At 37.7% G+C, this 26602-nt stretch overlaps 1 protein-coding gene across 5 annotated transcripts in view; it reads right to left on the reverse strand.

The window, feature by feature from the left end:
• Braf (B-Raf proto-oncogene, serine/threonine kinase) overlaps positions 1–26602 on the reverse strand; it is a 169736-nt gene that overhangs the window by 50997 nt on the left and 92137 nt on the right. For 2 of the 5 annotated variants that reach the window (XM_045159952.1, XM_045159954.1), the window contains exons 6-13: positions 21625–21773; positions 20571–20693; positions 15767–15926; positions 9918–9953; positions 9562–9598; positions 5215–5351; positions 3875–3992; positions 676–760 (exon numbers count right to left, since the gene is read on the reverse strand). In XM_045159952.1, the coding sequence (XP_045015887.1) occupies positions 676–760; positions 3875–3992; positions 5215–5351; positions 9562–9598; positions 9918–9953; positions 15767–15926; positions 20571–20693; positions 21625–21773 (845 nt within the window). Of the gene's footprint in view, positions 1–675; positions 761–3874; positions 3993–5214; positions 5352–7882; positions 8003–9561; positions 9599–9917; positions 9954–15766; positions 15927–20570; positions 20694–21624; positions 21774–26602 lie in introns of all 5 variants that reach the window. The other 3 variants (XM_045159956.1, XM_045159955.1, XM_045159953.1) reach the window with 3 other exon arrangements.

A 26602-nucleotide genomic window follows, 5' to 3' on the forward strand; every position in this document is an offset into this window, starting at 1 on the left:
CTTGCAACAACCTTTTCTGGATTAAATATCCTCAGTTTTGTTGACCATTTTGACTCTAAATTATAGTTCTAGAATCTTCCCTAGTTAAGTCTTTCTACCCTAGACTTGCTCTCATTTGCCAATGTTTCCTCAAGCCTATGGGGCTCAGGACTACATATAATTTCTAAATGCATTCTGACAGAATTTTCAGGGTATTATTTCCGTAAATGGAATTATAGTTATATCTGACCAGAACACTGCATTTCTACAACTTCAGTCTAGGATTAAGTCTCTTATCAGCGGTACCATATAATTTTGCACACCATGAAAAGTATATATTTAAATACAAGTTATAGGGCTAGAAAGATAGCTTAGCAAGTAAGGTGCTTGCCTGCAAAGCCAAAGGACCCAGGATTGACTCCATAGGACCCACATAAACCAGATGCACAAGGTGGCACATGTATCTGGAGTTTGTAGTGGCTAAAAGCCTTGGTGTGCCCATTCTCTCTCTCTGACTCTTTCTCTCAAATAAATAAATAAAATTAATAAAAAATATTTTAAATACAAATTATAATTAGACATATTATGCGTTCCCACTTTTGAGTAAATCTGCAATGTAACTGGTGATACCACCAGAAAACAGGAGCTGATTGTAACAACTTCTTTCTCTGGCAAACAGCCTTTGCATAAGCTCACCTGAGTACTCCTACTTCATTTTTGAAGGCCTGTAACTGCTGAGGGGTGGGTGCTGTCACATTCAACATTTTCACTGCCACATCACCTAAAAGGTAATTGTTATCCCAAATGTTATTCCAATTAAAAAACTTGAAAATATGAAAATATTCCTGGGTATTTTCATCAACTATCACAGCACTAAATCTATAACATCATTAAACTTTAAATAAGTTACAATTAGCTATTACCTAAATTGAATTAATTTTCCAAAGATAAAACTAACAATTCTTATATTACTATCAAATAAAGAACAGCCAACTTTGTTTCTCCACGGAAATTTAGTTTAGCCAATTTAGTGCCCAGAGTACTCTCCTGTTTATTTAGCAATATTAAATAAGATGTAAATGCTGACACTGTGGACAGAAGGGCTAATAGAGTTTGAAATTTGCAAGCTTCTTTATCATTATTAACTTTCTTTTCAGTTATTTTTCTTTCTTTCTTTTTTTTTTTTTGGTTATTTGAGGTAAGGTCTCACTCTGGCCCAGGCTGCTCTGGAACTCCGTATGTAGTCTCAGGGTGCCCTCCATCTCATGGCTATCCTCCTACCTCTGCCTCCTGAGTGCTGGGATTAAAGGCGTGTGCCACCATACCCGGCTCAGTTATATAATTTTCTGATTATAGCAATTATTCAAATTATGAATTATAAGGAAAATTTCACATGAAACAGCTAACCCTCTCATACACTGGTAGTAGATATGTAAAATGGTATGACTACTTTATAACATTACTAGCACATCTGTGAAACTGGAAGCATGCATATTTTTAGTTCCATAATTCTCTCCTAGGTATATAGTCAGCAAAAATGAACACACATGTTTTCCAAGTTATATTTACTGGAGACTGGGGAAATGGCTCAGTCAGTAAAGTGCGTGCTGCACAAGCATGAGAACCTAAGGTTCAGGTCTCCAGCACCCATACAACAGCTGGGCATAGTATTGTGTGCCTGTAAAAGCTGTGCTGGGAGGGGGAGACTGGAGAATTTCCAGGGACTCTTGGTTAACTAGTGTGCCTGAAACAGTGAGCTGTGGGTTCAGTGAGAGCTAAATGAGAGACACCCTCAAAATAGAAAGCAACTGAGGAAGATACCTGTGTTGACTTTGGGGCTCCATGTGTACTCATATACACTCATGGACACACATACACATGAACAAAACAAATTCACAGGAACAACACCCAGAGTCAAACTAGATACTACCTCATACAATAGAAGAAGCCAGATGGAGCCAGATATAAAAGAGTACACATCATTTGAATTCTACTGAAGTTGAGTTCTGTTGATTGTTTTGATTCATCATTCTACTGATGTTAGTTATCCTTGTGGAAGATGTGAAGGAAGAGGGTAGGGGGTGGTTTCTAGAGGGCTAAGAATGTTCTATTGGTCACAATGAATTCACTTTGTGAGATATCAGTTACTTAGACACTTATATGGACATTTCATTTTATATATATTGATTTTCTTAATTATCAAAATAATGCAGAATTCATCTGATCAGCTATACCACACAATCTTATAACTCATTTAAAATAAACATTTACAAACATTTTGAAAGCATAAAGAAAAACTTTCCCATAGCCACAACACTCAGAAATAGTTATTATACCAGTGAATGTCCTACTAGGTTTAGATATGTATAAGCACTTTCAATTGATAAACAAATGAGAAATAACAAAATGCTAATGGCATTTCATACTGTTGTATGTATTTCTTTTTTGAGAGACGTAGATTGAGGAGAGAATGGGTATGCCAGGGCCTCCAGCTGCTGCAAACAAGCTCCAGGTGCATGTGCCACCATGTGCAGCTGGCTTATGTGGGTCCTGAGGAAATCAAACCTGGGTCCTTTGGCTTTGCAGGCAAGCACCTTAACGACTAAGCCACCTCTCCAGCCCCTGTTATATGTATTTCTATGTAGCTCCACAATAGGAGCATTAAACATGCTACCTCACATAGTACAGCTCTATGATGCTGCTTTAACTCATGTAATGGCACATGAGCTCATTTATATTCATCATTATCAAGTCTTGGACAAATACACTTCACAGGTATCTGCTCAGTCATATCCAAGCACTGCCTCAGGAAAATAAATGTCCAAGTAGAACTGCTGGCTGAAGGTTCATTTTGCCAGATGACCACCCATAGTGGATTATAATCACAATTCTAAACATGATCAACTTGAAAAAAATCTTTAGCAATTTGAGAGGAAAATCATGATTTCTATCTTTGAACTTTATAATTCTTTTAAAAAATATTTAATTTTTTGAGGAGGGGAGAGGAAGAGGAAGAGTGAAGAAGGAGGCCAAGGCCTGCTGCTGCTGCAAACAAACGCAGACAGAATGCCCCATTTTGTGTACCCTGCTTTACATGAGCAATTTCCTGGGGACTCGAACCTTGCCATCAGGCTTTGCAAACAAATGTCTTTAACTACTGAGCCATCTCTCTAGTTCCCTGGAATTTGTGATCCATAGGAAATTAGTGAGGCTGAACATTGTCCCCACCATGCCCCAGAGGCAGGGTCTTATTCTAGCCCAGGCTAACTCTACAGTCCTAGACTGGCCTCAAACTCCCAGCAACCCTCCTGCCTCTTGCCTCCGCAGTGCTGGGATTAAAGGCACACGACACCACACCAGGCTACGAGCCAGTTCTTATGTTCTATAGTGCCTGTTAAAAAGTCTCTGGGAGTTGGAGAGATTGCCTACTGGTTAAGACACTTGCCTGAAAAGCCCAAGGAACCAGGTTAGATTCCCTAGTACCCATGTAAGCCAGACACACAAGGTGGCACATGTAGCTGGAGTTCATTAGCAGTGGCTACAGGCCCATGTGTACCCATTCTCCTTTCTTTCTTAAGTAAATAAACAAGATTTTTGAAAAAGGTATTTGGAAAATTCCTGCATTTGATGACAATAGTTTAATGATGCACATAGTGAATAATTTCTGACTTTTTTAAGTTTTTCAAGTTAGGGTCTCACTCTAGCCCAGGCTGACCTGGAATTCACTATGTAGTCTCAGGGTGGCCTTGAACTCATGCTGATACTCCTACCTCTGCTTCCCAAGTGCTGGGATTAAAGGTGTGTGCCATCAAGCCTGGCCATTCTCTGATATTTTAATAAAAGTTTTCAGACATCTCCTATTGTGACTTTTTCTAATGACATATTACATACATACCATGCCACTTTCCCTTGTAGACGGTTCCAAATGACCCAGATCCAATTCTCTGTCCCACTGTAATCTGTCCATCAGGAATCTCCCAATCATCACTTGAATCTCGTCTACCAAGTGTTTTCTCGAAAAAAATAGTGCAAAAGACAAATCAAACAAAAAAGGAAAAAATCTTATGCTTTAAAACTAAGTATATTGATCTATGCTTGACAATAATTTAGGAAGAGAATAAGATTTCAAAAACAACAAAACTCACACTGAAGGAACAATAATTAGAATTTAGAACTCAAAATATAATGCTCTGTGGCAAGTCAGCATTAGGATGGAAATGATTTATAAAAATAGAAATTATGTGCAGAAATGCATTATTATTAAGACCAGTAAGTAAAACAACTTTCTACCATTTGGCAGACTATATGGATAAGATAAAAACTACGTATTTGTGACAAGTCTTGGTTCCAAATCTCTTAAAGTTTAGGTAACTGTTGATAGTTTCTCTAGTTATTCTTTCCTACTAAGTGGTAAATCTTCTTATGTATCTTATCTGATCTACTTTTGCAAAAATATTAACAATACAATTATTTTTGTAGGGTAAAGGAATACCTACCAAACAAGTAGCAGGAAGTTAATAGTCAAATAGTGTAAGAATGTCATTTGATAGAGAGCTTACATGTTTTCCCTTCTCTCAGAGATGAGAGCAACAACTTGGTGTTGTGGGAACATGTTTTATGGGAAAAAAAAAGACCTCTTAAATTTATTTGGGGATTATGAAATTTCTGATTATGGGAATTCTGCATTACATATAGATCTAATATACCAAAAATATAACAATACAAACCAGGTGTGGTGGTGCATACCTTTAATCCTAGCACTTGGGAGGCAGAGGTAGGAGGATCACTGTGATTTCGAGGTCACCCAGAGACTACATAGTGAATTCCAGATCAGCCTGGGCTAGAGCAAGACCCTATCTTGAAAATCCCCCAAAGACAATGCATTTGGCTATGATTTTGAGAAGGAAAGATTTAGGGCAGAGAGATGGCTTAGCGGTTAAATGTGCTTCTTAAGCAAGCATGAGGGCCTGAGACTGTCTGAGTGTGAATCTCCAAATATACAGATGGGCGTGGCCATGCTCATCTGTAGTCATAGTCCTGTGGAGCAGAGACTGGAGAATCACTGGGGCTCAAGAATAGTAGAAGCTCTGCAATCAGTAGGAGATGGGGGGGAAGCAGGCGAGCACATGGGACACCACATCAGCATGTGCATATACCATCCACCCCACAAACACCACGCACACTCAAATAAATTAATAAAAGAACTTGAGAAAAAAAGACATAATATATTCTTACCATTCGATTTCTGTCTTCCGAGGATGAAGATGATTTCCTTTCTCTCTGAGGTCCTGGAGATTTCTGTAAGGCTTTCACATTAGTGAGTGAGCCAGGTAATGAGGCAGGTGGGGTAGCAGACAAACCTGTGGTTGACCCTAAATTAGAGAAAGGAAGAATTATCCACATTAAGGAGGAGCAAGCATGTTTACTTATCAGGGGTCAAATGTGGGGAAGACCTAGACTTATTATATAAATCCTAGAAAACACTCCAAGTTCCTATGTCTTTGATTAAAAAAAAAAATCAAAATCCATGCAAAAGCCTATAAATGAAATACTTATTTTTGTCTCAACATTTTAAAACTATAGCCTCCCCAACTAGAAATAGTTTCTAATGGCCTTAATGTTAAAAACAACCTTTTCATATTAGTGACTAAATTTAAATTCCCAAACTACAAACTCTACTATTTAAGGGACAGTGGCCAGTGGGTCCTGCAAGCTTTTTCTATTAAGTTAAATTAACTTTGATTATTTGTTATCTATGCAGCAAAGTTAATACAAGCCAGTTAAATAGGTTTCTCAAGCCTTTCTGAAAATCTTTTCCCATTACAAGGGAGAGGAAAAAAGTACTATGGTCACTTAGACTGATTTTTTTTAAAAAATGATGTTTATTGAAAGTCTATTCTTCACTAGGCACTTTATATAGATTACCCATTTTTTTCTTTCACTTTTTATGGAGGAGGGTGCAATAAGGTCTCAAAGCCCAGGCTGACCTTGAATTCTCTACATAACTCAGGATGAACATGAACTCCTTGTTCTCTTGCCCCCACCTCCCGAGTGCTAGGATTATAGGTATACGCTACCATACTCAGCTTATGTGGTGCTGCGGATAAAACCTAGGGCTTTGACAAAGCTAAGCAAGCACTCTACTAACTGAGCCACATTCTCAGTTACAAGAAATAGTTTTTGAAATGAGCTCCATTAGCAGACTTGCAACCTTTCTGATAAGGCTATTTCTCCCACCCAAGTACTAACCAAGTCCAACCCTGCTTAGCTTCAAAGATCAGGTGTGTTCAGGGTGGTATGGCCATAGACTGACAGGGCTATTTCTGACCAGTGACCCTGCAGCAAATATGCACAGTACTTGGATGAAAGGGAGTAAGGGTAATGACTCCTAGTGGGGCTTAGGTATAGATGAGTAGGAATGAGATTTTGATAAACAATACACAAAGTCTTCAAGAAATTTTTTTAAAATTACTACTGTTAGGGGAAAAAGAGCCAAGATCTGCCAAGCAACGAGGACACTAATGACAATATTTAGCTGTTAAAACTGGATAGAAGCTCTATTTTTTTAGAAGCTTTAATATAATTATATCATGTTATAGTACCACACGAAAGTTCTATAATCTTATGTACAATTTTCTAAAAGAAAATGGTATCTGGAATGTATTTTAATTGTAGCACAGTATATTTTATACCTGCCATTGATCATTTTCAATATTATCAAGCTTTAACTGATTTTCTAGGCTTCACCATTTTGACTTACTACATAGCATACCACTTTGTTTAATTATGTCACTGAGTGCTGCATAACTTCAATCCTATTTTTCTGAGACAGTTGAGCTGACAGAAAAAAAAAATCTAAAGACCAATAAATACTATACTAAGTATTAGTCACTAAGTTTAGCAAGTCAGTAAATATAATTCTTTAAAATAAGATACCTGTCCTAATTTTGTCTTAAAATTTAAAAAATCTATTGAACCATGATAAATAGGACAATGCAATCATATTGTTAGCTTTTTCTTTACATTAGGACATAACTGAAAGTGTATATTCTTAAATTTTCTGAACTTATGAATTAGTCAAAATCTCATATCAGGAAAAAATTACTTATATAAAAAAATCTCAAAAAAGCATCAAAAGACTCATAAAAATGTCTTTTTTTTTTTTTTTTTTGGACAGGGTCTCACTATGTAATCCTGGCTAGCCTGAAACTTACTATGTAACCGGGTTGGCCTTAGACCTGTGGCAATCTTGCCTCTGCTTTCTAAGTGCTAAGATTACATATGTGAGCCACTATGCCCAGAATAAAAAATAAAAATAAAAACGTTTTTTGTTTTTGTTTTTGGAGGTAGGGTCTTGCTCTAGGTCAGGCTGACCTGGAATTCACAATGTAGTTTCAGGATAGCCTCGAACTTATGGAAATCCTCCTATCTCTGTCTCCTGAGTGCTGGGATTAAAGGCATATGCCACCACGCCAGGCTCTAAGAATTCTTTTAATAGGTGTTTTCATTTACATTTTTTCTTTAAAAACCACAAAATTGTTAATATTACTACTTATCAAAGTTATAATAATTTAATGGACTAAACCCTTGCCTCCTTTATTCCCATGCACTGAATTTAAGAAGTTATCAAAACCAGCCAGAAATAAGACAGTAATAAACAAGATGGAAATCCCAATTTAGAATTTTCTTGCTTTTAAAAATGTAACCCAGACAGCAAACAGAAAGCTTGTCGTGGTGAGTATGTGTGAAAAGCACATTCAGAGCATTCCAGCCAGGCCAAGCAGCAATTTAGTACTTGTAACTCTCACGCTTACAAACACACACTGTGAGGTGAGGCACAAACAGAATCTGTAGTTTATATTTAGCTTGTTTGGGTGAAAACAAGAAAGAAGAGCCCAACTACCTCTGAACACTGGGCCAGGCTCAAAATCAAACACTATTTCACTGGGGACAGAATGAAGGAGGGGACTGGGAGTCCGGGATTGGTATTTCCGAAGACAGCGCATCAGCTGGTTCAAGGGGGCTGTTAGAAGAGAAAGAGAGGGGCAGGCAAACACAAGAAGACAGACACACAGAAGAAATGAAAGAAGTCATGGGGATAAATCAGATGAAGCCTGCTTCATAAAATAATTCTGGATGTTTAAAAAGACCTGGTTATATTTTCATAAAATAATGATTTTTTAAAGAACTGACTCAGAACAGGGCCAAGAAATGGCACTTGATTTTAGGTATTAAGCAGGCTGTATTTATGACTAAGTTAACTATGATCCTGACATGATGGCAACATTTAAATGCTGGATGCACTGGGCAAAATTATCAGCAGCCATAGCTATTAAGACATATGAAAAGTCAAACTGGCAGCAACATTAATTGGAGGGTTCATGGCGTAACAAACAACAAAAACCCCTTGTGCAACTGTGTGCTACAGTCAGTCTCAAATCCAGAGCACACATTTCAAGCTTGTTCTTTTGGTAGCTTCACAGGCGTAAAGAACTGTAACAAAAGATGGCTTATACAGTGTTTACTCAATATAAAACAATGAGTCTTGGCTCAGACACTCTCAAGAAGGTCACAGCGAACAGCCTAACTCTAGCATGATAAAACGCTAATACAGGCCTTCCTTATCAGATAGAAGACAGCAGAAAAGGAAAGCACAGAGGACCTCCTGTGAAAATACACTTCAAGATAATCTCAAATATGATCTCTTAGAAAACATTATATAGGTAAGTTCTTACAAAAATAACTTGTGAGTTTTTTCTTTTTCTGAATTCACTATGTAGTCTCAGGCTGGCCTCGAATTCACTGCAATCCTCCTAACTCTCCTCTTGAGTGCTGGGATTAAAGGTGCGCACCATGCCCACAAGTTTTTCCTTTTTTGAGATAGGGTTTCACTGTGTTGGCCAGACTGACCTTCAGCTCATGCTCCTCCTACTTTAGCTGGGGTCATAGGTATATGTTATCACACTTGACTCAAAAAATGTTTCCTTAAGTAATACTGTCTTTGCTATAGTGAATGCTAGATGAAAATTCTGTAAGAAATCTTTTTTGTTTTCGAGGTAGGGTTTCACTCTAGCCCAGGCTGACCTGGAACTTACTCTGCAGTCACAGAGATCCTCCTACCTCTGCCTCCTGGGTGCTGGGATGAAAGGCATGCACCACTACACCTAGCCTCTGTAAGAAATCTAAATTCTATCTATTATTTGTATATATTTTCTAGACAAATAAAAGGGCAACTAAGCTTTTTCATTATGGGTCCATTCCATCCAGCTTTGGAGGCAGCAGAAATTAATCAAGTGGGTAAAACAATTAAGGATCACATGCTGGAATAGTATTTAATAAAAATGATAGATGGTACATTTAAGATTTTCTTTTATGTCTTCTCGTTTTCTCAGATCATATTATGAGTTAGCTAAAATTCTGTTAGCATTAAGTAAGTTCTACATAAAAGCAAAAGCACACTGGGTTTTCTCCACACACCGTTCTCTGTGTCTGTTTCATGAAAGGAGCAAATGTAAAGGAAACGAGCAGCAAAGCAGTTGCATTTCTCCCTGGATGTATTTCTGAACCAAGATCACTACTTACCTCCGTCACCACGAAACCCTTGGTCTCTAATCAAATCCTACAAACAAACAGTAAAATATATTTATTTAAAGCACATGGTAAGAAAGTAATAACAACAACAAATTTTCCACTATATACGAACAGAAAGGTTAATTCAAAACAACACCTGTCTTCTAATTACTTCACAAAACAAAGAATATGAAATTAACTAGTGCACACGACAAAATCTAAAATTTGAAATACTTGTCTACCTGACCTAATAAAAGTTTATTATTAGTCCTGATCAAATGCTGAAATCCATTTCAGGCCATTCAATGGCTTCATCAATCCTTAAAGAAAATTCTGGCACATATTAAGAGCCATAAAAATGTTCATACCCTTTGATCCTGTAATTCCACTTCTGGGAATTTTTCCTAAGGAAATAATTCAGAAGAAAAAGTGATATGCACAAAGATGTTTAGTGCAGCATTATCCATCACACCAAAAATCAGAAATCATTACTTTCCTCTTAAAGGCATTTTGACATATTATGGTTATGGTGTACCAATTTAATAAAGCATTATGCAATTACCGAAACAATTATGAAAGTTGAAACATGAAACATGTTTACAATATAAAAAATACCAAGTCAAAAGTACACTGAATACCATCATAAAAATGTGATGACAACACGCATTAGAAAGGGGGAAAAGCAAAATAGCTCAAGTAAGGTTTTGTTAAAATTGGCCTTCATTATTTAAAATACAGATTTTTCACAACAATGTTGGTAGTAAGGGAGATTTTACTAGTAATGTAATTTGGGTGTAATAGTGAAAACTTTTGTTTACTCAGTTTAACTTAAATTGAATGGCCCCAAATGTCTCTAAATTGGCTCTTTGTAAATAGGTAGCATTTTGCTTATTGCCTAAAACAAAGTAAATTCTTTATGGTATATTTATTTTATGCTCATTGTATTACATAAAGCCTTCAATCTTTTCTACAGAATAACCAATAAATACTCATATAACTTCAAACAAAGTGCTAGGTGCTAGGGGTTGTATGGTTAATGTTAAATAAAAACCTTGGTTTCACTACCTTTCTGTGATTTTAAGAGCTTGTATTCTCATAAAAAGCAGGATGAAGAAACATGAAAATTAAATACATAACAGCTGAAGAAAAAGAATATTAATTTGTTGCAAAATTGCTGCCACTTAAGCGGTCTTGCTGGTAATAAGATTATTAGTGCTATATAGAACAACTGTATGGGACAGCAGCCCTGAGGCTGGGCTTCCAGCCTCCAAACTATGAGAATTGGTCACAATGATACAAAAGCAGCAAATACTGAATATGTTATGGGTGAAGCAGTGGAAGAAATGTCTCCAAGTTGAGCAGTGAGGAATCGATATGAATGTAGACACAAGGACTCAAGGAAAGGTCACATCCCTCCCCTTTTGCTGTACTAGCTCTGAAACTTCTTACAACCACTGCCTGGCTAAATTTGGCTTTCTCCACTTTTACACCCTATGCTAGGTCCAGCATCAGTTTCAGTTTTCAACCTCAAATGTTTTTTTATTTTTTTATTTTCTGAGGCAGGGTCTCATTCTAGCCCAGGCTGACCTGGAATTCACTATGTAGTCTCAGGGTGGCCTTGAACTCATGGCAATTCTCCTACCTCTGCCCCCTGAGTGCTGGGATTAAAGGCACGTGCCACCACGCCTGGCTCCAATGTGTTCTTAAACCTTCCCTGACAATCTGTCTACTTGCTCTAGTTTAAACAGGATATTCATTTGCATAGTGGTGTTACTATAATTTTCAAGTTTGTTTCCCACTTTCCTCCCGCTGAGACAGGATCTTGTGCAGTGATGCAGGCTAGCACGGAGCTCCCCATGCAGCATCAGGAGGAAGAGTTGAGGATGACCTTTAACTCCTAATCTGCTTCTACCTCTACCTTCCAAACACCAGTGGGCACCACTATGCCCAGATTCTATTTTTTTTTGAGACAGGATCTTTTGTAGCTCAGACTCACTATACAGCTGAAGCTGGCCTTTAAATACTGATCCTCCTGGCGCTGCCATCCAAGTGCTGGTATTACAGGTGTACAACACTGTGCCTGGCTGGCTTTGACATTCTCCCCCACCCCAGCAGTAGGGTCTCACTCTAGCCCAGGCTGTCCTGGAATTCACTATGGAGTCTCAGGGTGGCCTTGAACTCACGGTGATCCTCTTTTCTACAATCTTTTTATCAGGCATCAGAAACATTTCAAATCACTATCAGTCTCTGAGTTAACTAATTTGCCCAATATCAAACACCCTGTAAAGAGCTATACTGCCTTTAATTCCTCATAGCCTCTGCAAAGCATCATTCCTTAATTCAAGGAATTTTACACCCTGAAATATTCTTTACTTGCCATCATCAACTTTTATTGGCTTCTTTCAAGTAACAAAGTATTCTGAAGTTCTACGTTAAAAACAACGGTCAGCCTTGCGTCAGGCTTCACTGTCTTTATATTACCCAAATTTCTCAAAACTGACAATCCTATTTAGTCGTCTGCCTTCCTCAACTCTACTTGCCTGTGAAAAAGTCAGAATGACTTTGTTTATTAAGGTGCTAGGGACTGACCAAGGGAATTGTAGGAAAGGCAAATGCTCAACTACTGAGCTATGTATAACATCCCCAAAATAGTATTTTACTTTTTGCAGCATCAGGGTATGAACCCAGGGCCTCTTGCAGGGCAGGTATGCACTCTTCTAGTGAGCTATATCCACAGATCTCCAAAATAACATTTTAATTGCCCAACAATATTCATTTTAGTCCTCATTTCATTCGAGTCTCATTGGCAAGTGACATCAACTACTTCAGCATTCCTGAAACCCATTTTCTTCTCTTGGCCTCTGAAGCACTGTTTTCTCTAGGCTCACAAGGAAGAGCACATAAAGGTAACAGAGAACAATAGTCTCTGCAATGTTAATATTCATGAAGGCTCATTTTCTACTTTTTTCAGTTTACATATACTGTCTTAGTAATATCATTTATACCCATGTCTTTAACTGACAAACTATAACTATTCTATTTCAAAATATGTATCCATATCAAATCATTATATTCAACTGCTATTGGACCTTTAAACCTGAAAGTTCCACTATGTGTAAAAGAAATCTAATCATTTATGTTTCTATACTCTGTTCTGCCCTATAAACCAGAAATCTGAACATTATCTTCTACTTCTTTTTCACCTCTTTCCTCTATTGCTATACAACAAAAGAGGTAATAGGGGTAAGCATAAGAAAGAATAGGTAATAGGGGTAAGAGTAATAAAGAAAAGCCAAGTTTGAATGGATGAGTGAAGCCCATTTCAATCATCTGTTAGCTGCATGGTCATGGACTGATTTTTTTTCCCCCCCCCGAAGCAGGTCTCACTCTAGCTCAGCCTGACCTGACATTCTCAGTGTAGCCCCAGGGAAGCCATGAACCCACAGGAATCCTACTACCTCAGCCTCCCAAGCACTGGGATTAAAGGCGTGTGCCACCATACCTGGCTCTTGGGTTGATATTTTAGCCATGGTACATCCAATTTTGTTCAGAGTAAAATCAAGGAACTAATAGTACTTAACCCATAAGTTCCATGTGAGGCTTGAACAAGAAAATGGATTTACAGCTTAGGATGGGCTCTGGTGTATAGTCTGCACGTTTTTGAGACTCTTAAGAATCTTATCACAGATCACTACGGTCTCTTTGCCCTCAACTTACTTACTCACTCTTTCTGCCACTAGTGCTATTATTTCAGCTTGGACAATTTCATCTTCCACCATTTGTCAGCTTTCTAATAACCATATAATATCAACTATTAGTTATGTTCACATAAAGGCACTTCCATGCCCTTTTTCACATACTTCACAACTTTCTCTCCTAACTATATATATATATTTTGAGGTAGGGTCTCACTCTAGCTCAGGCTGACCTGGAATTCACTATGGAGTCTCAGGGTGGCCTCGAACTCACAGTGCTCCTCCTACCTCTGCCTCCTAGTGCTGGGATTAAAGGCGTGTGCCACCATGACCACTCTCCACAACAAGTAGTGTACTAAACAAATTCCTGGTCAGTCACCTTTAATTTGGTTTCAAGGTTATTCCTCCTCTGCTAATAATACTAACACCCAACTTGTGTTTTTTTGTGGTTATTTCTGTTTGATTCCTTCACTAAACTGTGACATCATAGAGGGCAGTAAGTCACTGAAGGTTTTGAAAAGAGAACAGTAGATAAAAATTATTATAGGGCTGGAGAGATGGCTTAGCGGTTAAGCACTTGCCTGTGAAGCCTATGGACTCCGGTTCAAGGCTCGGTTCCCCAGGTCCCACATTAGCCAGATGCACAAGGGGGCGCACGCGTCTGGAGTTCGTTTGCAGTGGCTGGAAGCCCTGGCGCGCCCATTCTATCTCTCTCCCTCTATCTGTCTTTCTCCCTGTGTCTGTCGCTCTCAAATAAATAAATAAATAAATGAACAAAAAAAAAATATTTACAAAAAAAAATTATTATAAAAATTATCCTGGTGATACCATAAAGGATGGAAGTGGGTAAAGAGAAATCAATGGCAGGAAAACCATTTATAAGATTAAAATGCAGTAAGTTGTTAAAGTGAAGAAATATGGACCCAATGGTGGTGATCAGTGAAAACCAGTCTGATATACATGAAGAGCAAACGTGATAATGAGAAGGATGAATGTAAGAACACTTCTAATGTCTAAGCCCCAAAGACCAGAACAGTCACAAGCAGAAAAAAAGAGGTAGTCTTAAAAAACTGTTAAGTTTTCAAATAAAACGAAGGCTATAATTCTGAACAAACCAAGAACAGACCTCGCCTATAAATATGGCTTGGTTTCTTATTTCCCAAGCTCCTTATTCCGTATTCCTTACTCCGTATTTGCTTTCTTACTTCTTTCTCCCTTTGTATTCAGATCTGCTACTAGTAAGGAAAACAGGTAGCAGGAAAAGCCAGAAAGATAAACCTCATCCACCCCCAACAGAAAAAGTTACAGTAAAAAGTGGAAAAAAAATCTCTGTAATCCTAGCATTTGGTATTTATTTTGAAAAAATAATATTAAAAATCATGGTAAAATTTTCTTTTGTGTTTAAAAAATTTATATTATAGTTCCAATTACTATAAATTGGAATAAATAAATATATATATATATATATATAAAACACACACACATATATAATATATAAATTCTATAAAAGAATAATACAGAATATTTTTTGTTGGTTATAATGCCAAGCTTATGATAATACAAACTGAAATTCTTAATTTCATTTTTATGATTTTTGTTGTATAATCATAATAAATTTTATAAAAATTTAGGAGTTCATAAATTCCCAAGGGCTTCTATTAATTCTTAATCCACTGTCATTTAAAATAAGACTTTCAGGGCTGGAGAGATGGCTTAGTGGTTAAGCGCTTGCCTGTGAAGCCTAAGGACCCCGGTTCAAGGCTCAATTCCCCAGGACCCACGTTAGCCAGATGCATAAGGGGGCACATGCGTCTGGAGTTCGTCTGCAGTGGCTGGAGGCCCTGGCGCGCCCATTCTCTCTCACTCTACCTGCCTCTTTCTCTGTCTGTCACTCTCAAATAAATAAATAAAAATAATAAACAAAAAAAAAAGAAAAAAAGAAAAAAAAATAAGACTTTCAGAGCCGGGCGTGGTGGCACACGCCTTTAATCCCAGCACTCGGGAGGCAGAGGTAGGAGGATCACTGAGAGTTCAAGCCCACCCTGAGACTACAGAGTGAATTTCAGGTCAGCCTGAGCCAGAGTGAGACCCTACCTTGAAAAACCAAAAGAAAAAGACTTTCATGCTGGAGAGATAGCTTAGTGGTTAAGGTTTGATTCCCCAGAACCCATGTAAGCCATATATACATGGTGGCACATGTGTCTGGAGTTTGTTTGCAGTAGCTAGAGGCCCTGGTGTGCCCATTTTCTCTCTCTCATAACAATAATAAAAATAATAATAAATAAAAATAAAATATTAAAGTATGACTTTCTCAGAGATGGTGTCATAAGGAAAAAGTCAGAGCAACTGTAATTTGGTAACAGTGAAGTACTTAATATCAGAAAATATGACAGGCTTTTCTGATCTATGATTCATACTAACTTATACTTGAAAGGTGGTACTTATTTCTGATCTGTATAAAAATGGAGCAGGAAAATGAAATACATTAGAATTTTTTAGTTTGAGCAATGCTGGCTACTTACATCAATATTGACAGGCTCTATTGTGTTTATATGCACATTGGGGGCTGAGGAGGACCGGTCTCGCTGCCCAAACTGATTTCGATGATCCTCATCTGCTGGTCGGAAGGGCTGTGGAATTGGAATGGATTTTGAAGGAGATGGACTGGTGAGAATTTGGGGCCTGGAAAGATCAAGTCATTGGAAGATAAGATTCAGACCTGTTACATAGAACATGGTATTAAAATATGAAAGATATTTTCTTAAATAACATAATCTTTAAAAAATTGAAATTCCAGTGGTAATGACTTTATAAAAAGCATTAATTGAAAAACATACCTACAACTAGTACTGCCAAAATTGCTTTGCTCAGAATCAGACCTTCCAGGGACTATCAATGATAAGAACACTGATTGTGATCCAGAAAACTCCAGAGGAATCTACAAATGGCTAGAAATTACCTATGGTTAATCAGCCGAAGAAGCTCTTATCCTTTAAAGTTATTGTTTTTTAAATGATCTAGGTAGAGACTGGATTAAGAAAATTCATTTCCCTTCCCTCCTGACCTTATCATTTCTTATTATCTGAAGTCACTCAAATGAAAAATTTAAGGAATTAGGAATTTATAAATAAATTTTGAAAACATGCCTACACATTTTAGGATCTGAAAGATATGCTTACTGCTTTATACCAGTGAGTGAAAATTCTGAACAATATTCAAAGAGCATTTCCAAAAATTAGGCAATTTTCATAGTGGCAGTATGCTTACATTTTGATTTTTTTTTTAATCTTGCCTAATTACTGATATAAAGAGACAATAAAAAAATCTTATGTTTGGCTGGAGAGATGGCTTAGTCATTAAGGCATTTGCCTGAGAAGCCAAGGGTCACAGGTTCAATTTCCCAGGTCCCATGTAAGCCAGATGCACAGGGTGGCATATGTGTGGAATTAGTTTACAGTGGTTGAAGGCCCTAGTAGTGTGCCCATTCTCTGTCTACCTCTTTCTCTTTCAAATAAATAAATTCAAAAAAAATCTTATACTAAACATCAGAACAAGTATCACTGGTTTTAAAGGAGTCTGAGATACAGAACACTTAAACGTTGAGAATAGAGTGTAAGCACCTGTAACAGAAGTGATTATTACTTGCTTGCCACTTGGCTCTGAGCTCCAAAAGGACCAATAAATGACTCAGCACTGACAGGCTCTTTTTACACACTGGTTTATCATTTTAACCAATCTTATGCAAGCCCTAACTAAATGGCATTATTTAATGGTTATTACTTCAGAAAGGCAATGTTGACTAAGCAGACATTCTTTCAAAGAGGGCTTGGAGAAGAATGGTAAGATAATATAATAGGAAAAGGAATGAATAAAGGTTTGAAAAGCAAAGCAGTTCAGTAGTGATAAAAAGCCTCCAAGCAGCTGGGTGTGGTGACGCACACCTTTAATCCCAGCACTTGGAAGGCTGAGGTAGGAGGATCACTGTGAGTGTGAAGCCCACCTGAGACTACATAGTGAATTCCAGATCAACCTGGGCAAGACCCTATCTCAAAAAACAAAACAAAAAGCCTCTAACTAAAGAATTTCAACAGTATCTGAAGCATATTATTAAAGAGAAGAGAAGAAGCTGTGACTATATGTGTTTGTATTAGTATATGAGTCTATTTAGAAGTAAATAGCAAATAAACATTATTCACTAAAAATTGGTATCAGCCCAGTTGGATTTATAGGTAAGACTGATGGTATTGGATTTTGGGAAAATTATCATGCTTCAACTGTATCCTTTTTATGATTCCTGGCAATTGAGATATTTTTACTTTTATCCTTTTTCTTGTTTTAAACAGTTCTGGGGTAGGTTAAAAAAAAGTTAAAATGTTATTAGTTGAAAACAAAGTTGTTTTTTCTTTTTTTTCTTTTTTTTTTTTTGAGGTAGGGTCTCACTCTAGCTCAGGCTGACCTGGAATTCACTTGTAGTCTCAGGGTGGCCTCGAACTCATGGTAATCCTCCTACCTCTGCCTCCCAAGTGCTAGGATTAAAGGCATGTGCCACCACACCTGGCTTAAACAAAGTTTTGATTGGGAATTATGATCATGTACTGTTTGTATTTATAGAAACTATCAAAAAAGGTTTTAAAAAAGCAAAGTTTGTGGGCTGGGAAGATGGCCTAATGGTTAAGCGCTTGCCTGTGAAGCCTAAGGACCCCAGTTTGAGGCTTGATTCCCCAGGACCCATGTTGGCCAAATGCACAAGGGGGCACACGCATCTGGAGTTCATTTGCAGTGGCTGGAGGCCCTGGTGTGCCCATTCTCTCTCTATCTACCTTTCTCGCTCTATCTATCACTCTCAAATAAAAATAACAACAATGACAACAAAAAGCAAAGTTTGTAAAGTATACTGTTAAAATACTTTGGGCAACAGTATATTTAAACCAAGACTTAAAAATGGAAGAAGCCTGAATTAACTAGAATTATACAGAGTAGTCTAATATAAAAATTGAGCTGGCATAGATAGAAGTTATACGAAATCACTCCTAAAACTTAATGAGTTAGGGCTATGACAGAAATACGTACTGGATAACAGATCAGAACTATGTATTCAAAGGATGCCGACCCAGAACCAAGAAAAAACATGAAAACCTGCATTTAATCTAGTACAGTTCAGTATCCTAATTATACAAAGCCCAAGGCACTACCAGCACTTGGAGGGGGAGATATGCCTTAGTTTACAAAGCCAACTTGCCTAGCCTTGAAGGCAAGTATGTATTACAATTGTGGACAATACTTCAAGTTTTTGTACCCTGATGTATTAAATATCTGAACCATATCTTACCTAATCCCATGCTTAATATTCTCTAAACTGACAAGTCTATTCATCTTTTTCTTTTTCTCTTTATGAAGGCCCTTCCTCTCTCTGTGCTGCTTTCACTACATCTTGACCTAGGTTTTCCTTTTGTATCTTTTGTATCAGTTTAGTCATTGGCTTGAAAAACCTTTAATGTTTTTCCTTTCTGACTGGTCTCAACAGACTCTCCATAACCTGGTCTTATGATGGTGGTACTTGTCCTTTTTGAGGGCATGTGAATAGATGGACACATGTGCTCATGCATGGGGATGCCAGAAGTTGTCTTTCTCTTTATATAGTTTTTATTATACTTATTTTTTGCTATGTGTGGGTGTGAATATGTATGTATGTGTGTGCATGGTTGTATGCATGTGTGTGTATGTAGAGCAGAAGTCAACATCAGGGGTTGTCCTGTGTTATTCTCCATTTATTCTTTGAGATAGGGTCTCTTGCTAAACATGTAACTCACTCACTGAGCTAGACTAGCTAGCCAGTGGGCCTAGGGATCCCTAGCTAGGATTATAGGCATATGCCATACCTGGGCATTTTTATGTGAGTGCCAAGGATCCAAATCCAGGACCTCCTGCTTTTGTGGCAAGCACTTTACTCACTGAGTCTTTTTTTTTTGAAGAGGGGTCTTGCTATCCTCAAACTCACTATCTTAATTTAGCCTTCCAAGTGCTAGGATATTATAAGACTGTGCCACTACACTAGGCTTGCACACAGTACTTCGAAATTTACATAAAGTGTTCGCTAGCTCCTAAACCTGCTGTCATAATTCTTTTAACTTATACTACTTCTCGAAATTTTTTACAGGCCAAGTTTACATCTCATCTTCTCATTTTCTTTTTTTTTTAATTTTTTTTATTTTTACATTTTTATCATCTTCTCATTTTCTTTACCTTCTCTTTTGTTAGAAATGAAAATATTTATGTCCTTATTACATATTGTGAATTGAAGTAGAACTATATACTATTTTTAAAATATTTATTATTGATTCATTTTTCTTTTTTTTTTCCTGAGGTAGAGTCTGCTCTCAGATTGACCTAGAATTCACTCTGTAGTCTCAGATGGCCTTGAACTCATGGAGATCCTCCTACCTTGGCCTCCCAAGTGCTATATTAAAGGCGTGCAGCACCATGCCCGGCCTCATGTGTGATTGATTGATTGATTCATGTGTTTATTTTTAAGTATGACCTCACTCTAGCCCAGCCTGACCTGGAATTCACCATGTTATGTTAGGTGGCCTAGAACTCATGGCGATCCTCCTACCTCTGCCTCCCAAGTGCTCGGATTAAAGGCATGCGTCACCATACCTGGCTCATGTGTTATTTTTTAAAAAGAATTTTTATTTATTTATTTGTGTGAGAGAGAAGTAGAGAGAGTATTATGGGTGTACTAAGGCCTCTTGCTGCTGTGAACTTTAGAAACAGGTGTCATTTTGTGCATCTGGTTTTACTAGGTTCTAAGGGATTGAACCAGCAGGCTCTGCAAATGCTTTTAAGCAATGAGCCATAACCCCAGTCCATGCTAATGTTATTTTAAAAAGTGAAAGTGATATATCTCTAAAACATAATAAAATGATGAATAAGAGGCAGGGAGCCAAAATTACATGTTAAATTTTTTTAAGGATTGATGTTCAAATAGTCTATGCTTGCTGTAATCCCATTTTTGTGCCAAATGTATGTAAGTATCTGAATGCTGTGATAAAACAGATCATTAAAAATCCTTAATTTAGGCCAGGTGTGGTGGCACATGCCTTTAATCGCAGCACTTGGGAGGCAGAGGTAGGAGGTTCACCATGAGGAGAGGCCACCCTGAGACTACATAGTAAATTCCAGGTCAGTCTGCACTACAGTAAAACCCTAACCCCCCCCCAATAAATAAAAATAATTCAAGGGTTGGAAAAGTTTACAATTAACCAAAAAATCTAAAGGAAGGCAATTCAAATTGCATGTCACAGACAGCAGAGAGTCAAATCATACCCAAGAGAGTCTGAGGGGGGTGCAGAAGGGGAAGATCCAGATGTAAGGGCAGTCTCTGCTAAGGAGGCCTCCTCCTGTTGTGGTATTGGGTGATGTTCAAAGAACTTGGAGACAAACAGCAAACTGTGAGGCAAAAACAAAACAAAACAAAACAAACCTAACTTGTGCAAAACCCAGAAGCTTCAGTACACAAAAATACACAGTTAATGGAAAAATCTGGGACCAATTTCCATTTTCAGAAACAATTATAAAAATGCACTCAGCTGTATTTTTATTTAACATCTTATTTAAAAGATAACTAAGGTTCTAGAGCTAATTGTTCTTTTCAATTTCTACATCTTAGAGGAGAAAAAACATTTCTCATGTTTCTTTTAATTTGTTAAATCTCATGGTTTAAGAATTGAAGGGAAGGTATCTAGTGCTGTTAGATTATACCATTATAATTAACTTTAGAGTTAAATTCTACTTGCTCATGTGTTCATGAAAAGTAAGACCTTAACAGTAACTAGCAGCAATAATTACAACAAAAGATTAGTATAGGTTATATTATTTTACAACAGACCCAGCTAGTCCATTAGAAAAACTGAGATAAGGAAATTTTAGAAAGAAACAAATTATATAGCAAGGTTTGTATCTTATTTATAAATAAATTAGGGGACAGAAATGGGTGAGGGGGAGAGGGAGCAAGAGAGAATATAAACATAACTGATAAAAGATAGCTGATGGAATCAAACTCCCTCATATGTGGTCCAAAAATACAATGGTCAACTTTATTAAAATCATACTCCACAAGTGATTTCAATGATGAACCAAAGGGTTGCTATTAATTAAAAGAGGATATAAAATCAATTAAATATATAGCTGAACAGAGATAACACTTTGGGAAAGAAATGCTGGCTATATATATGTTATATGTTATTTTCTAACCATATTTGACAATAATTTTCTGTAACAACTGCACTGGTCAAAACACCCCTCAACTTAGAAGGTATACTAATTTCATATTATGAAAATTTATAAAATGGTAGTAGGCAGTTCCTTTTGGATTACTTACTCAAGTTGGTCATAATTAACACACATCAGTGGAACCTCTGTACTACAACGTTGGTGAAATTTATAACCACACGTTTGACAGCGGAAACCCTGGAAAAGCAGCTTTCGACAAAAGTCACAAAATGCTAAGGTGAAAAAAGTTTTCCGTACCTGAAAAGTAAAATCATAAAGGATTTCAAACACTTGAAAGAATCTTTTTATAAATCAACATATTTGCCCTTATTTAAAATAACAAAGCTTGGGGCTGGAGAGATGGCTTAACAGTTAAGGCCTTTGCCTGCAAAGCCAAAAAGGATCCAGGTTCAATTCTCCAGGACCCAAAGCCAGATGCCCAAAGGGGAGCATGCATCTGGAGTTCATCTAAGTGGCTGGAGGGCCTGGGGCACCCATTCTCCCTCTTTCCCTTTTCTCAAATAAATAAATATATAAAAAAAAGCAAAGCTTTAACATATTTATACCAAAAAAATCACATACTAGAATAAAATGCTGAAAACAAGGGGCTCAACATACTATAAATATATCCCATCTCAATATTTAACTTAAATTTTTATTAGGATAAAACAAACAAAAGAATGATAACTGATTTCAAACTTGACAACATAGAAACAGAGAAAGAGGGACTTAAGGCAGGAGGAGGAAAGATAATTACTATACAAAAAGGGAGTTGTTATAGTCAAGACTGGTGACAAGGAGCAAGGAACAAAGGTCTACTTATTTCAAAGGCAGAAGAAGAACAGAAGAAGACAATGGAAACAAAAACAAGAGGAAAAAGGAGAGGAGGAAAAAAAGTTGTAATGCTACAAACAAACTAATTTCTTTTTTAAAAAAAGACTTATTTTCATTTATTTATTTGTTAGGAAGAGAAAGACAAGACAGTGAGGGAGATGGGCTCACCAGGGCCTCTAGCCACTGCAAATGAACTCTAGACGCATGCGCTACCATGTGCATCTGGGTCCTCAGGCTTCACAGGCAAGTGCCTTAACCGCTAAGCCATCTCTCCAGCCCAACAAACTAATTTATTCTTTTTTTTTTTTTTTTGGTTTTTCTGGTCCAGGCTGACCTGGAAGTAACTCTGTAGTCTCAGGGTGGCCTTGAACTCACGGTGATACTCCTACCTCTGCCTCCCGAGTGCTGGGCTTAAAGGCGTATGCCACCACGCCCGGCTCCAACAAACTAATTTATGATGGAATCAGTAATCAGTATGATGTCAAGTTCATAAAAGCAAGAAACTGTAGCTAACATGAAAATAATTATAGGAGCTGCATATATAACTTAGTGGTAGAGTCCCTGCCTAGCATGTATAAGGCAATAGGTTCAATTCCTAGTAACACCAAAAGGAAAAAAGAAAGGAAGAAATCTTCTGAGAGCTTAAGACAGAAACTATTAACAACTAGCAGTGATTTCTTCTGGAAGGGGTTAAAGAAAGGAAAGAAGGAAAGGAGTGCTGTACGGATAGGATAGGAGAGAGTGTATCAGAGGAGAGACAATATAAATGTAATTTATAAAAATAGGTGACATATTTGCTTGCCTAGTTTGATGATGCCCTATGTTCAATTAGCAGTACAGTTTAAAATAAGGTGACATAAATAGAACCTCTCAAATATAATAGTTAACTTGACTTAAGAAATTACTTGTTCTTCCCAAAATAATCACAAAGTGATTTTTTTTTTTTTTTTTTGGTTTTTTGAGGTAGGGTCTCACTCTGGCTCAGGCTGACCTGGAATTCACTATGTAGTCTCAGAGTGGCCTCGAACTCACAGCGATCCTCCTGCCTCTGCCTCCCGAGTGCTGGGATTAAAGGCGTACGCCACCACGCCCGGCACCACAAAGTGATTTTGATAGGAGAGTCTTTATCAATCAAAAGAGGCTATAAATTAAAAACATAGCTGAACCAGAATTATAATATGGAAAAGTAGTGCTGGTTGTAATGCATATCATTCTCTAGTCATACTTAAAAAACAGGTATCTGGGGCTGGAGAGATGGCTTAGTGGTTAAGCACCTGCCTGTGAAGCCTAAGGACCCCGGTTCAAGGCTCTATTCCCCAGGACCCATGTTAGCCAGATACACAAGGGGACGCACACATCTGGAGTTCATATGCAGTGGCTGGAGGCCCTGGTGCACCCATTCTCTCTCTATCTGCCTCTTTCTCTCTGTCGCTTTCAAATAAATAAATACAAATAAATAAAAAACAAAACAAAACAAGTATCTGTAATGCACTAGATAGAAAATTCCAAACTTGAGAATATACTCATCACACATGATTAAAGTATAAATGGAAAATGAAAGGAGAGTTTAAAAAAATTACCTACTGCAATTGGTCATAATTAATGCACATCAGCAGAAATAATACTGGGGAATATAAATCCTTAGATGTTAGCAAGCAAGCAACAGGATAATAAATTATTCACTGTTGCCACTCTTTTAATTCAACTTCACACACACACACACACACACACACACTTGAGTAGACAGAAAAAGAGACACAGACAGACACAGACACAGACGGGGGGGGGGGGGGGCACATGCCAGGACATCCTACCACTTCAAACGAACTGCAGTCCCAACTGCCACTTTGTACACCTGGCTTTACGTGGGTACTGAGGAACTGAGCCTGGCCTGACAGGCTTTGCAAGTGCTTTCATGTGCTAAGTCATCTACTCAATCAAACTCAAATATTCTTTTGTTACTGCTTTTCGAGGAAGGATCTCATCTAGCCCAGGCCGACCTTAAATTCACTCTGTAGTTTCAGAGTGGCCTTGAACTCACGTTAATCCTTCTACGTCTGCATTCCAAGTGTTGTGATTAAAGGCGTGTGCCACCACACCAAGCAAAGATATTCTTCTTTTTATATATAATTTTTAAAATAATTTAAAAAAATTTTTATTTGACAGCAACAGACAGAGAAAGAAGCAGATAGAGAGAAATAGAATGGGTGCACCAGGCTAATGTGGGTCCTGGGGAAACGAGCCTCAAACTGGGGGTCCTTAGGCTTTACAGGCAAGTGCTTAACCACTAAGATATCTCTCCAGCCCAAAGATATTCTTATTTGAGAGAGAGAAAGAGAGAGAACGAGAGAATATGAATGAAAATATATAAGTATGCCAGGGCTTCTGGTGCTACAAATGAACTCCAGACACATGTGCTACATGTGCATGTGGCTTTACTTGGATACTGGGAATCAAACCTGGGCTGTCACATTTTATAAACAAGTGCCTTTAACCATTAAGCTATCTCTCCAGCGGCCCCCCTCTTCCATTCTTTAACTTAAACACATGTACTACTTATACAAAAATAATTTATAAAAGCTAAAACTAGCTGGGCGTGGCGGAGCACACCTTTAATCCTAGCACTCAGGAGGCAGAGGTAGGAGGGTCACTGAGTTTGAGTCCACCCTGAGATTACAGAGTGAGATCCTTCCTCTAAAACCAACATCAACAAAACAACCCTAAAACTAGTATGTAATAATTACATGAAAAGAATGTCAAGACAGTACAACTATTTGTAATCAATTTGTTGGGAAGAAAGGGATATTCCGACCACCTAAACTTATTTGTGAACCTTTTCTTTTCTTTTCTTTTCTTTTTTCTTTTCTATTGATTGATTGGTTGAGATTGGGTCCCACTGTGCCCAGGTGGGCCTTGAACATGAAATTCTCTCCTCTTGAATGCTAGAATAATAGATGTGCATGACCATGCCTAGCTGTGAACATTTCTCTAAGTGAAATTTAAAAGGCAACATATCCTCATTCTCTCTCTCTAACATGTAAATAAAAATAAAAATAATAATAATAATAATAATAATAATAAAAAGGACAGATGGCTTAGTGATTAAGGCACTTGCCTAAGAAGCCTAATGACCCAAGTTCAATTCTCCAGGTCCCAGGTAAGCCAGATGCATGTAGGGGTCATGCGTCTGGAGTTAATTTGCAGTGGCCAGAGGCCCTGGCACACCCATTCTCTCCCTCTCTCCCTCTGTCTCTAATAAATAAAGAAAAAGAAAAAGAAAAAAATAGTAAAAGGCAACATATCATATCCATGTCAGCTGGATATGGTGTCACATGCCTATAATCACAGTAGGCGAGACTTTCAGGCTAAGACAGGAAGTTGGTGAGTTCAAGGCTAGCCCGAAGTTCAAGGCAGTAAGACCTCACCTCCTGAGTGCTGGGATTAAAAGCGTACACCACCACGCCTGGCTTATGTTTTTTAATTTCAGCCAGGTGTGGGAGTACCTGCCTTAATCCCAGCGCTCAGGAGGCAAAGGTAGGAGGCCACCCTGAGATGACATATAGTGAATTCCAGGTCAGGCTGAGCTAGAATGAGACCCTACCTTGAAAAAGGAAAAAAAAAAAAATTTTTTTTTTTTTGTTTTTTTAATTTTTTTTTTTGAGGTCAAGTTTCATTCTGGCCCAGGCTGTCCTAAAACTCACTAAGTAGCCCCAGGCTGTCCTCAAACTCTCAGTGACCCTCCCATTTCTGTCCCCCAATTAATTAAATTAAAGACACATGTCACAACACTCATAAATAAGATTTTAATATAAAAATTTAAATGTATTTGAATAGAGGAAAGATTGAAGGCACTGAATTCCTATTATTGTGGACTACTATACAAATATTACAAGAATGAGGCTAGGTATACTGACATAAAATGAAGCTCACAAGGGCCTAGAGAATTAAAACAAAAAGTGAGGAGTATCACATGGCATGACTCCATATTCTTTTAACAAATTGAAGGAGGGGCTGGAGAGATGGCTTAGAGGTGCAGGCACTTGCCTGAAAAGCCAGAGGACCCAGATTCAATTCCCCAGGACCCATGTAAGCCCGATGCACATCTGAAGCTCGTTTGCAGTGGCTGGAGGCCCTGGTGCACCATTCTCTCTCTCTCTCTTCCTCTTTCTCTGTCAAATAAATAAATATATAAAAATAAAATACTTAAAAAAAAGAAATTGAAGGAATGGGAAGTAATGAAGAGAATAAATGAG

Source organism: Jaculus jaculus, chromosome 10 (genome assembly GCF_020740685.1).
Source record: "Jaculus jaculus isolate mJacJac1 chromosome 10, mJacJac1.mat.Y.cur, whole genome shotgun sequence".
NCBI lineage: Eukaryota > Metazoa > Chordata > Mammalia > Rodentia > Dipodidae > Jaculus > Jaculus jaculus.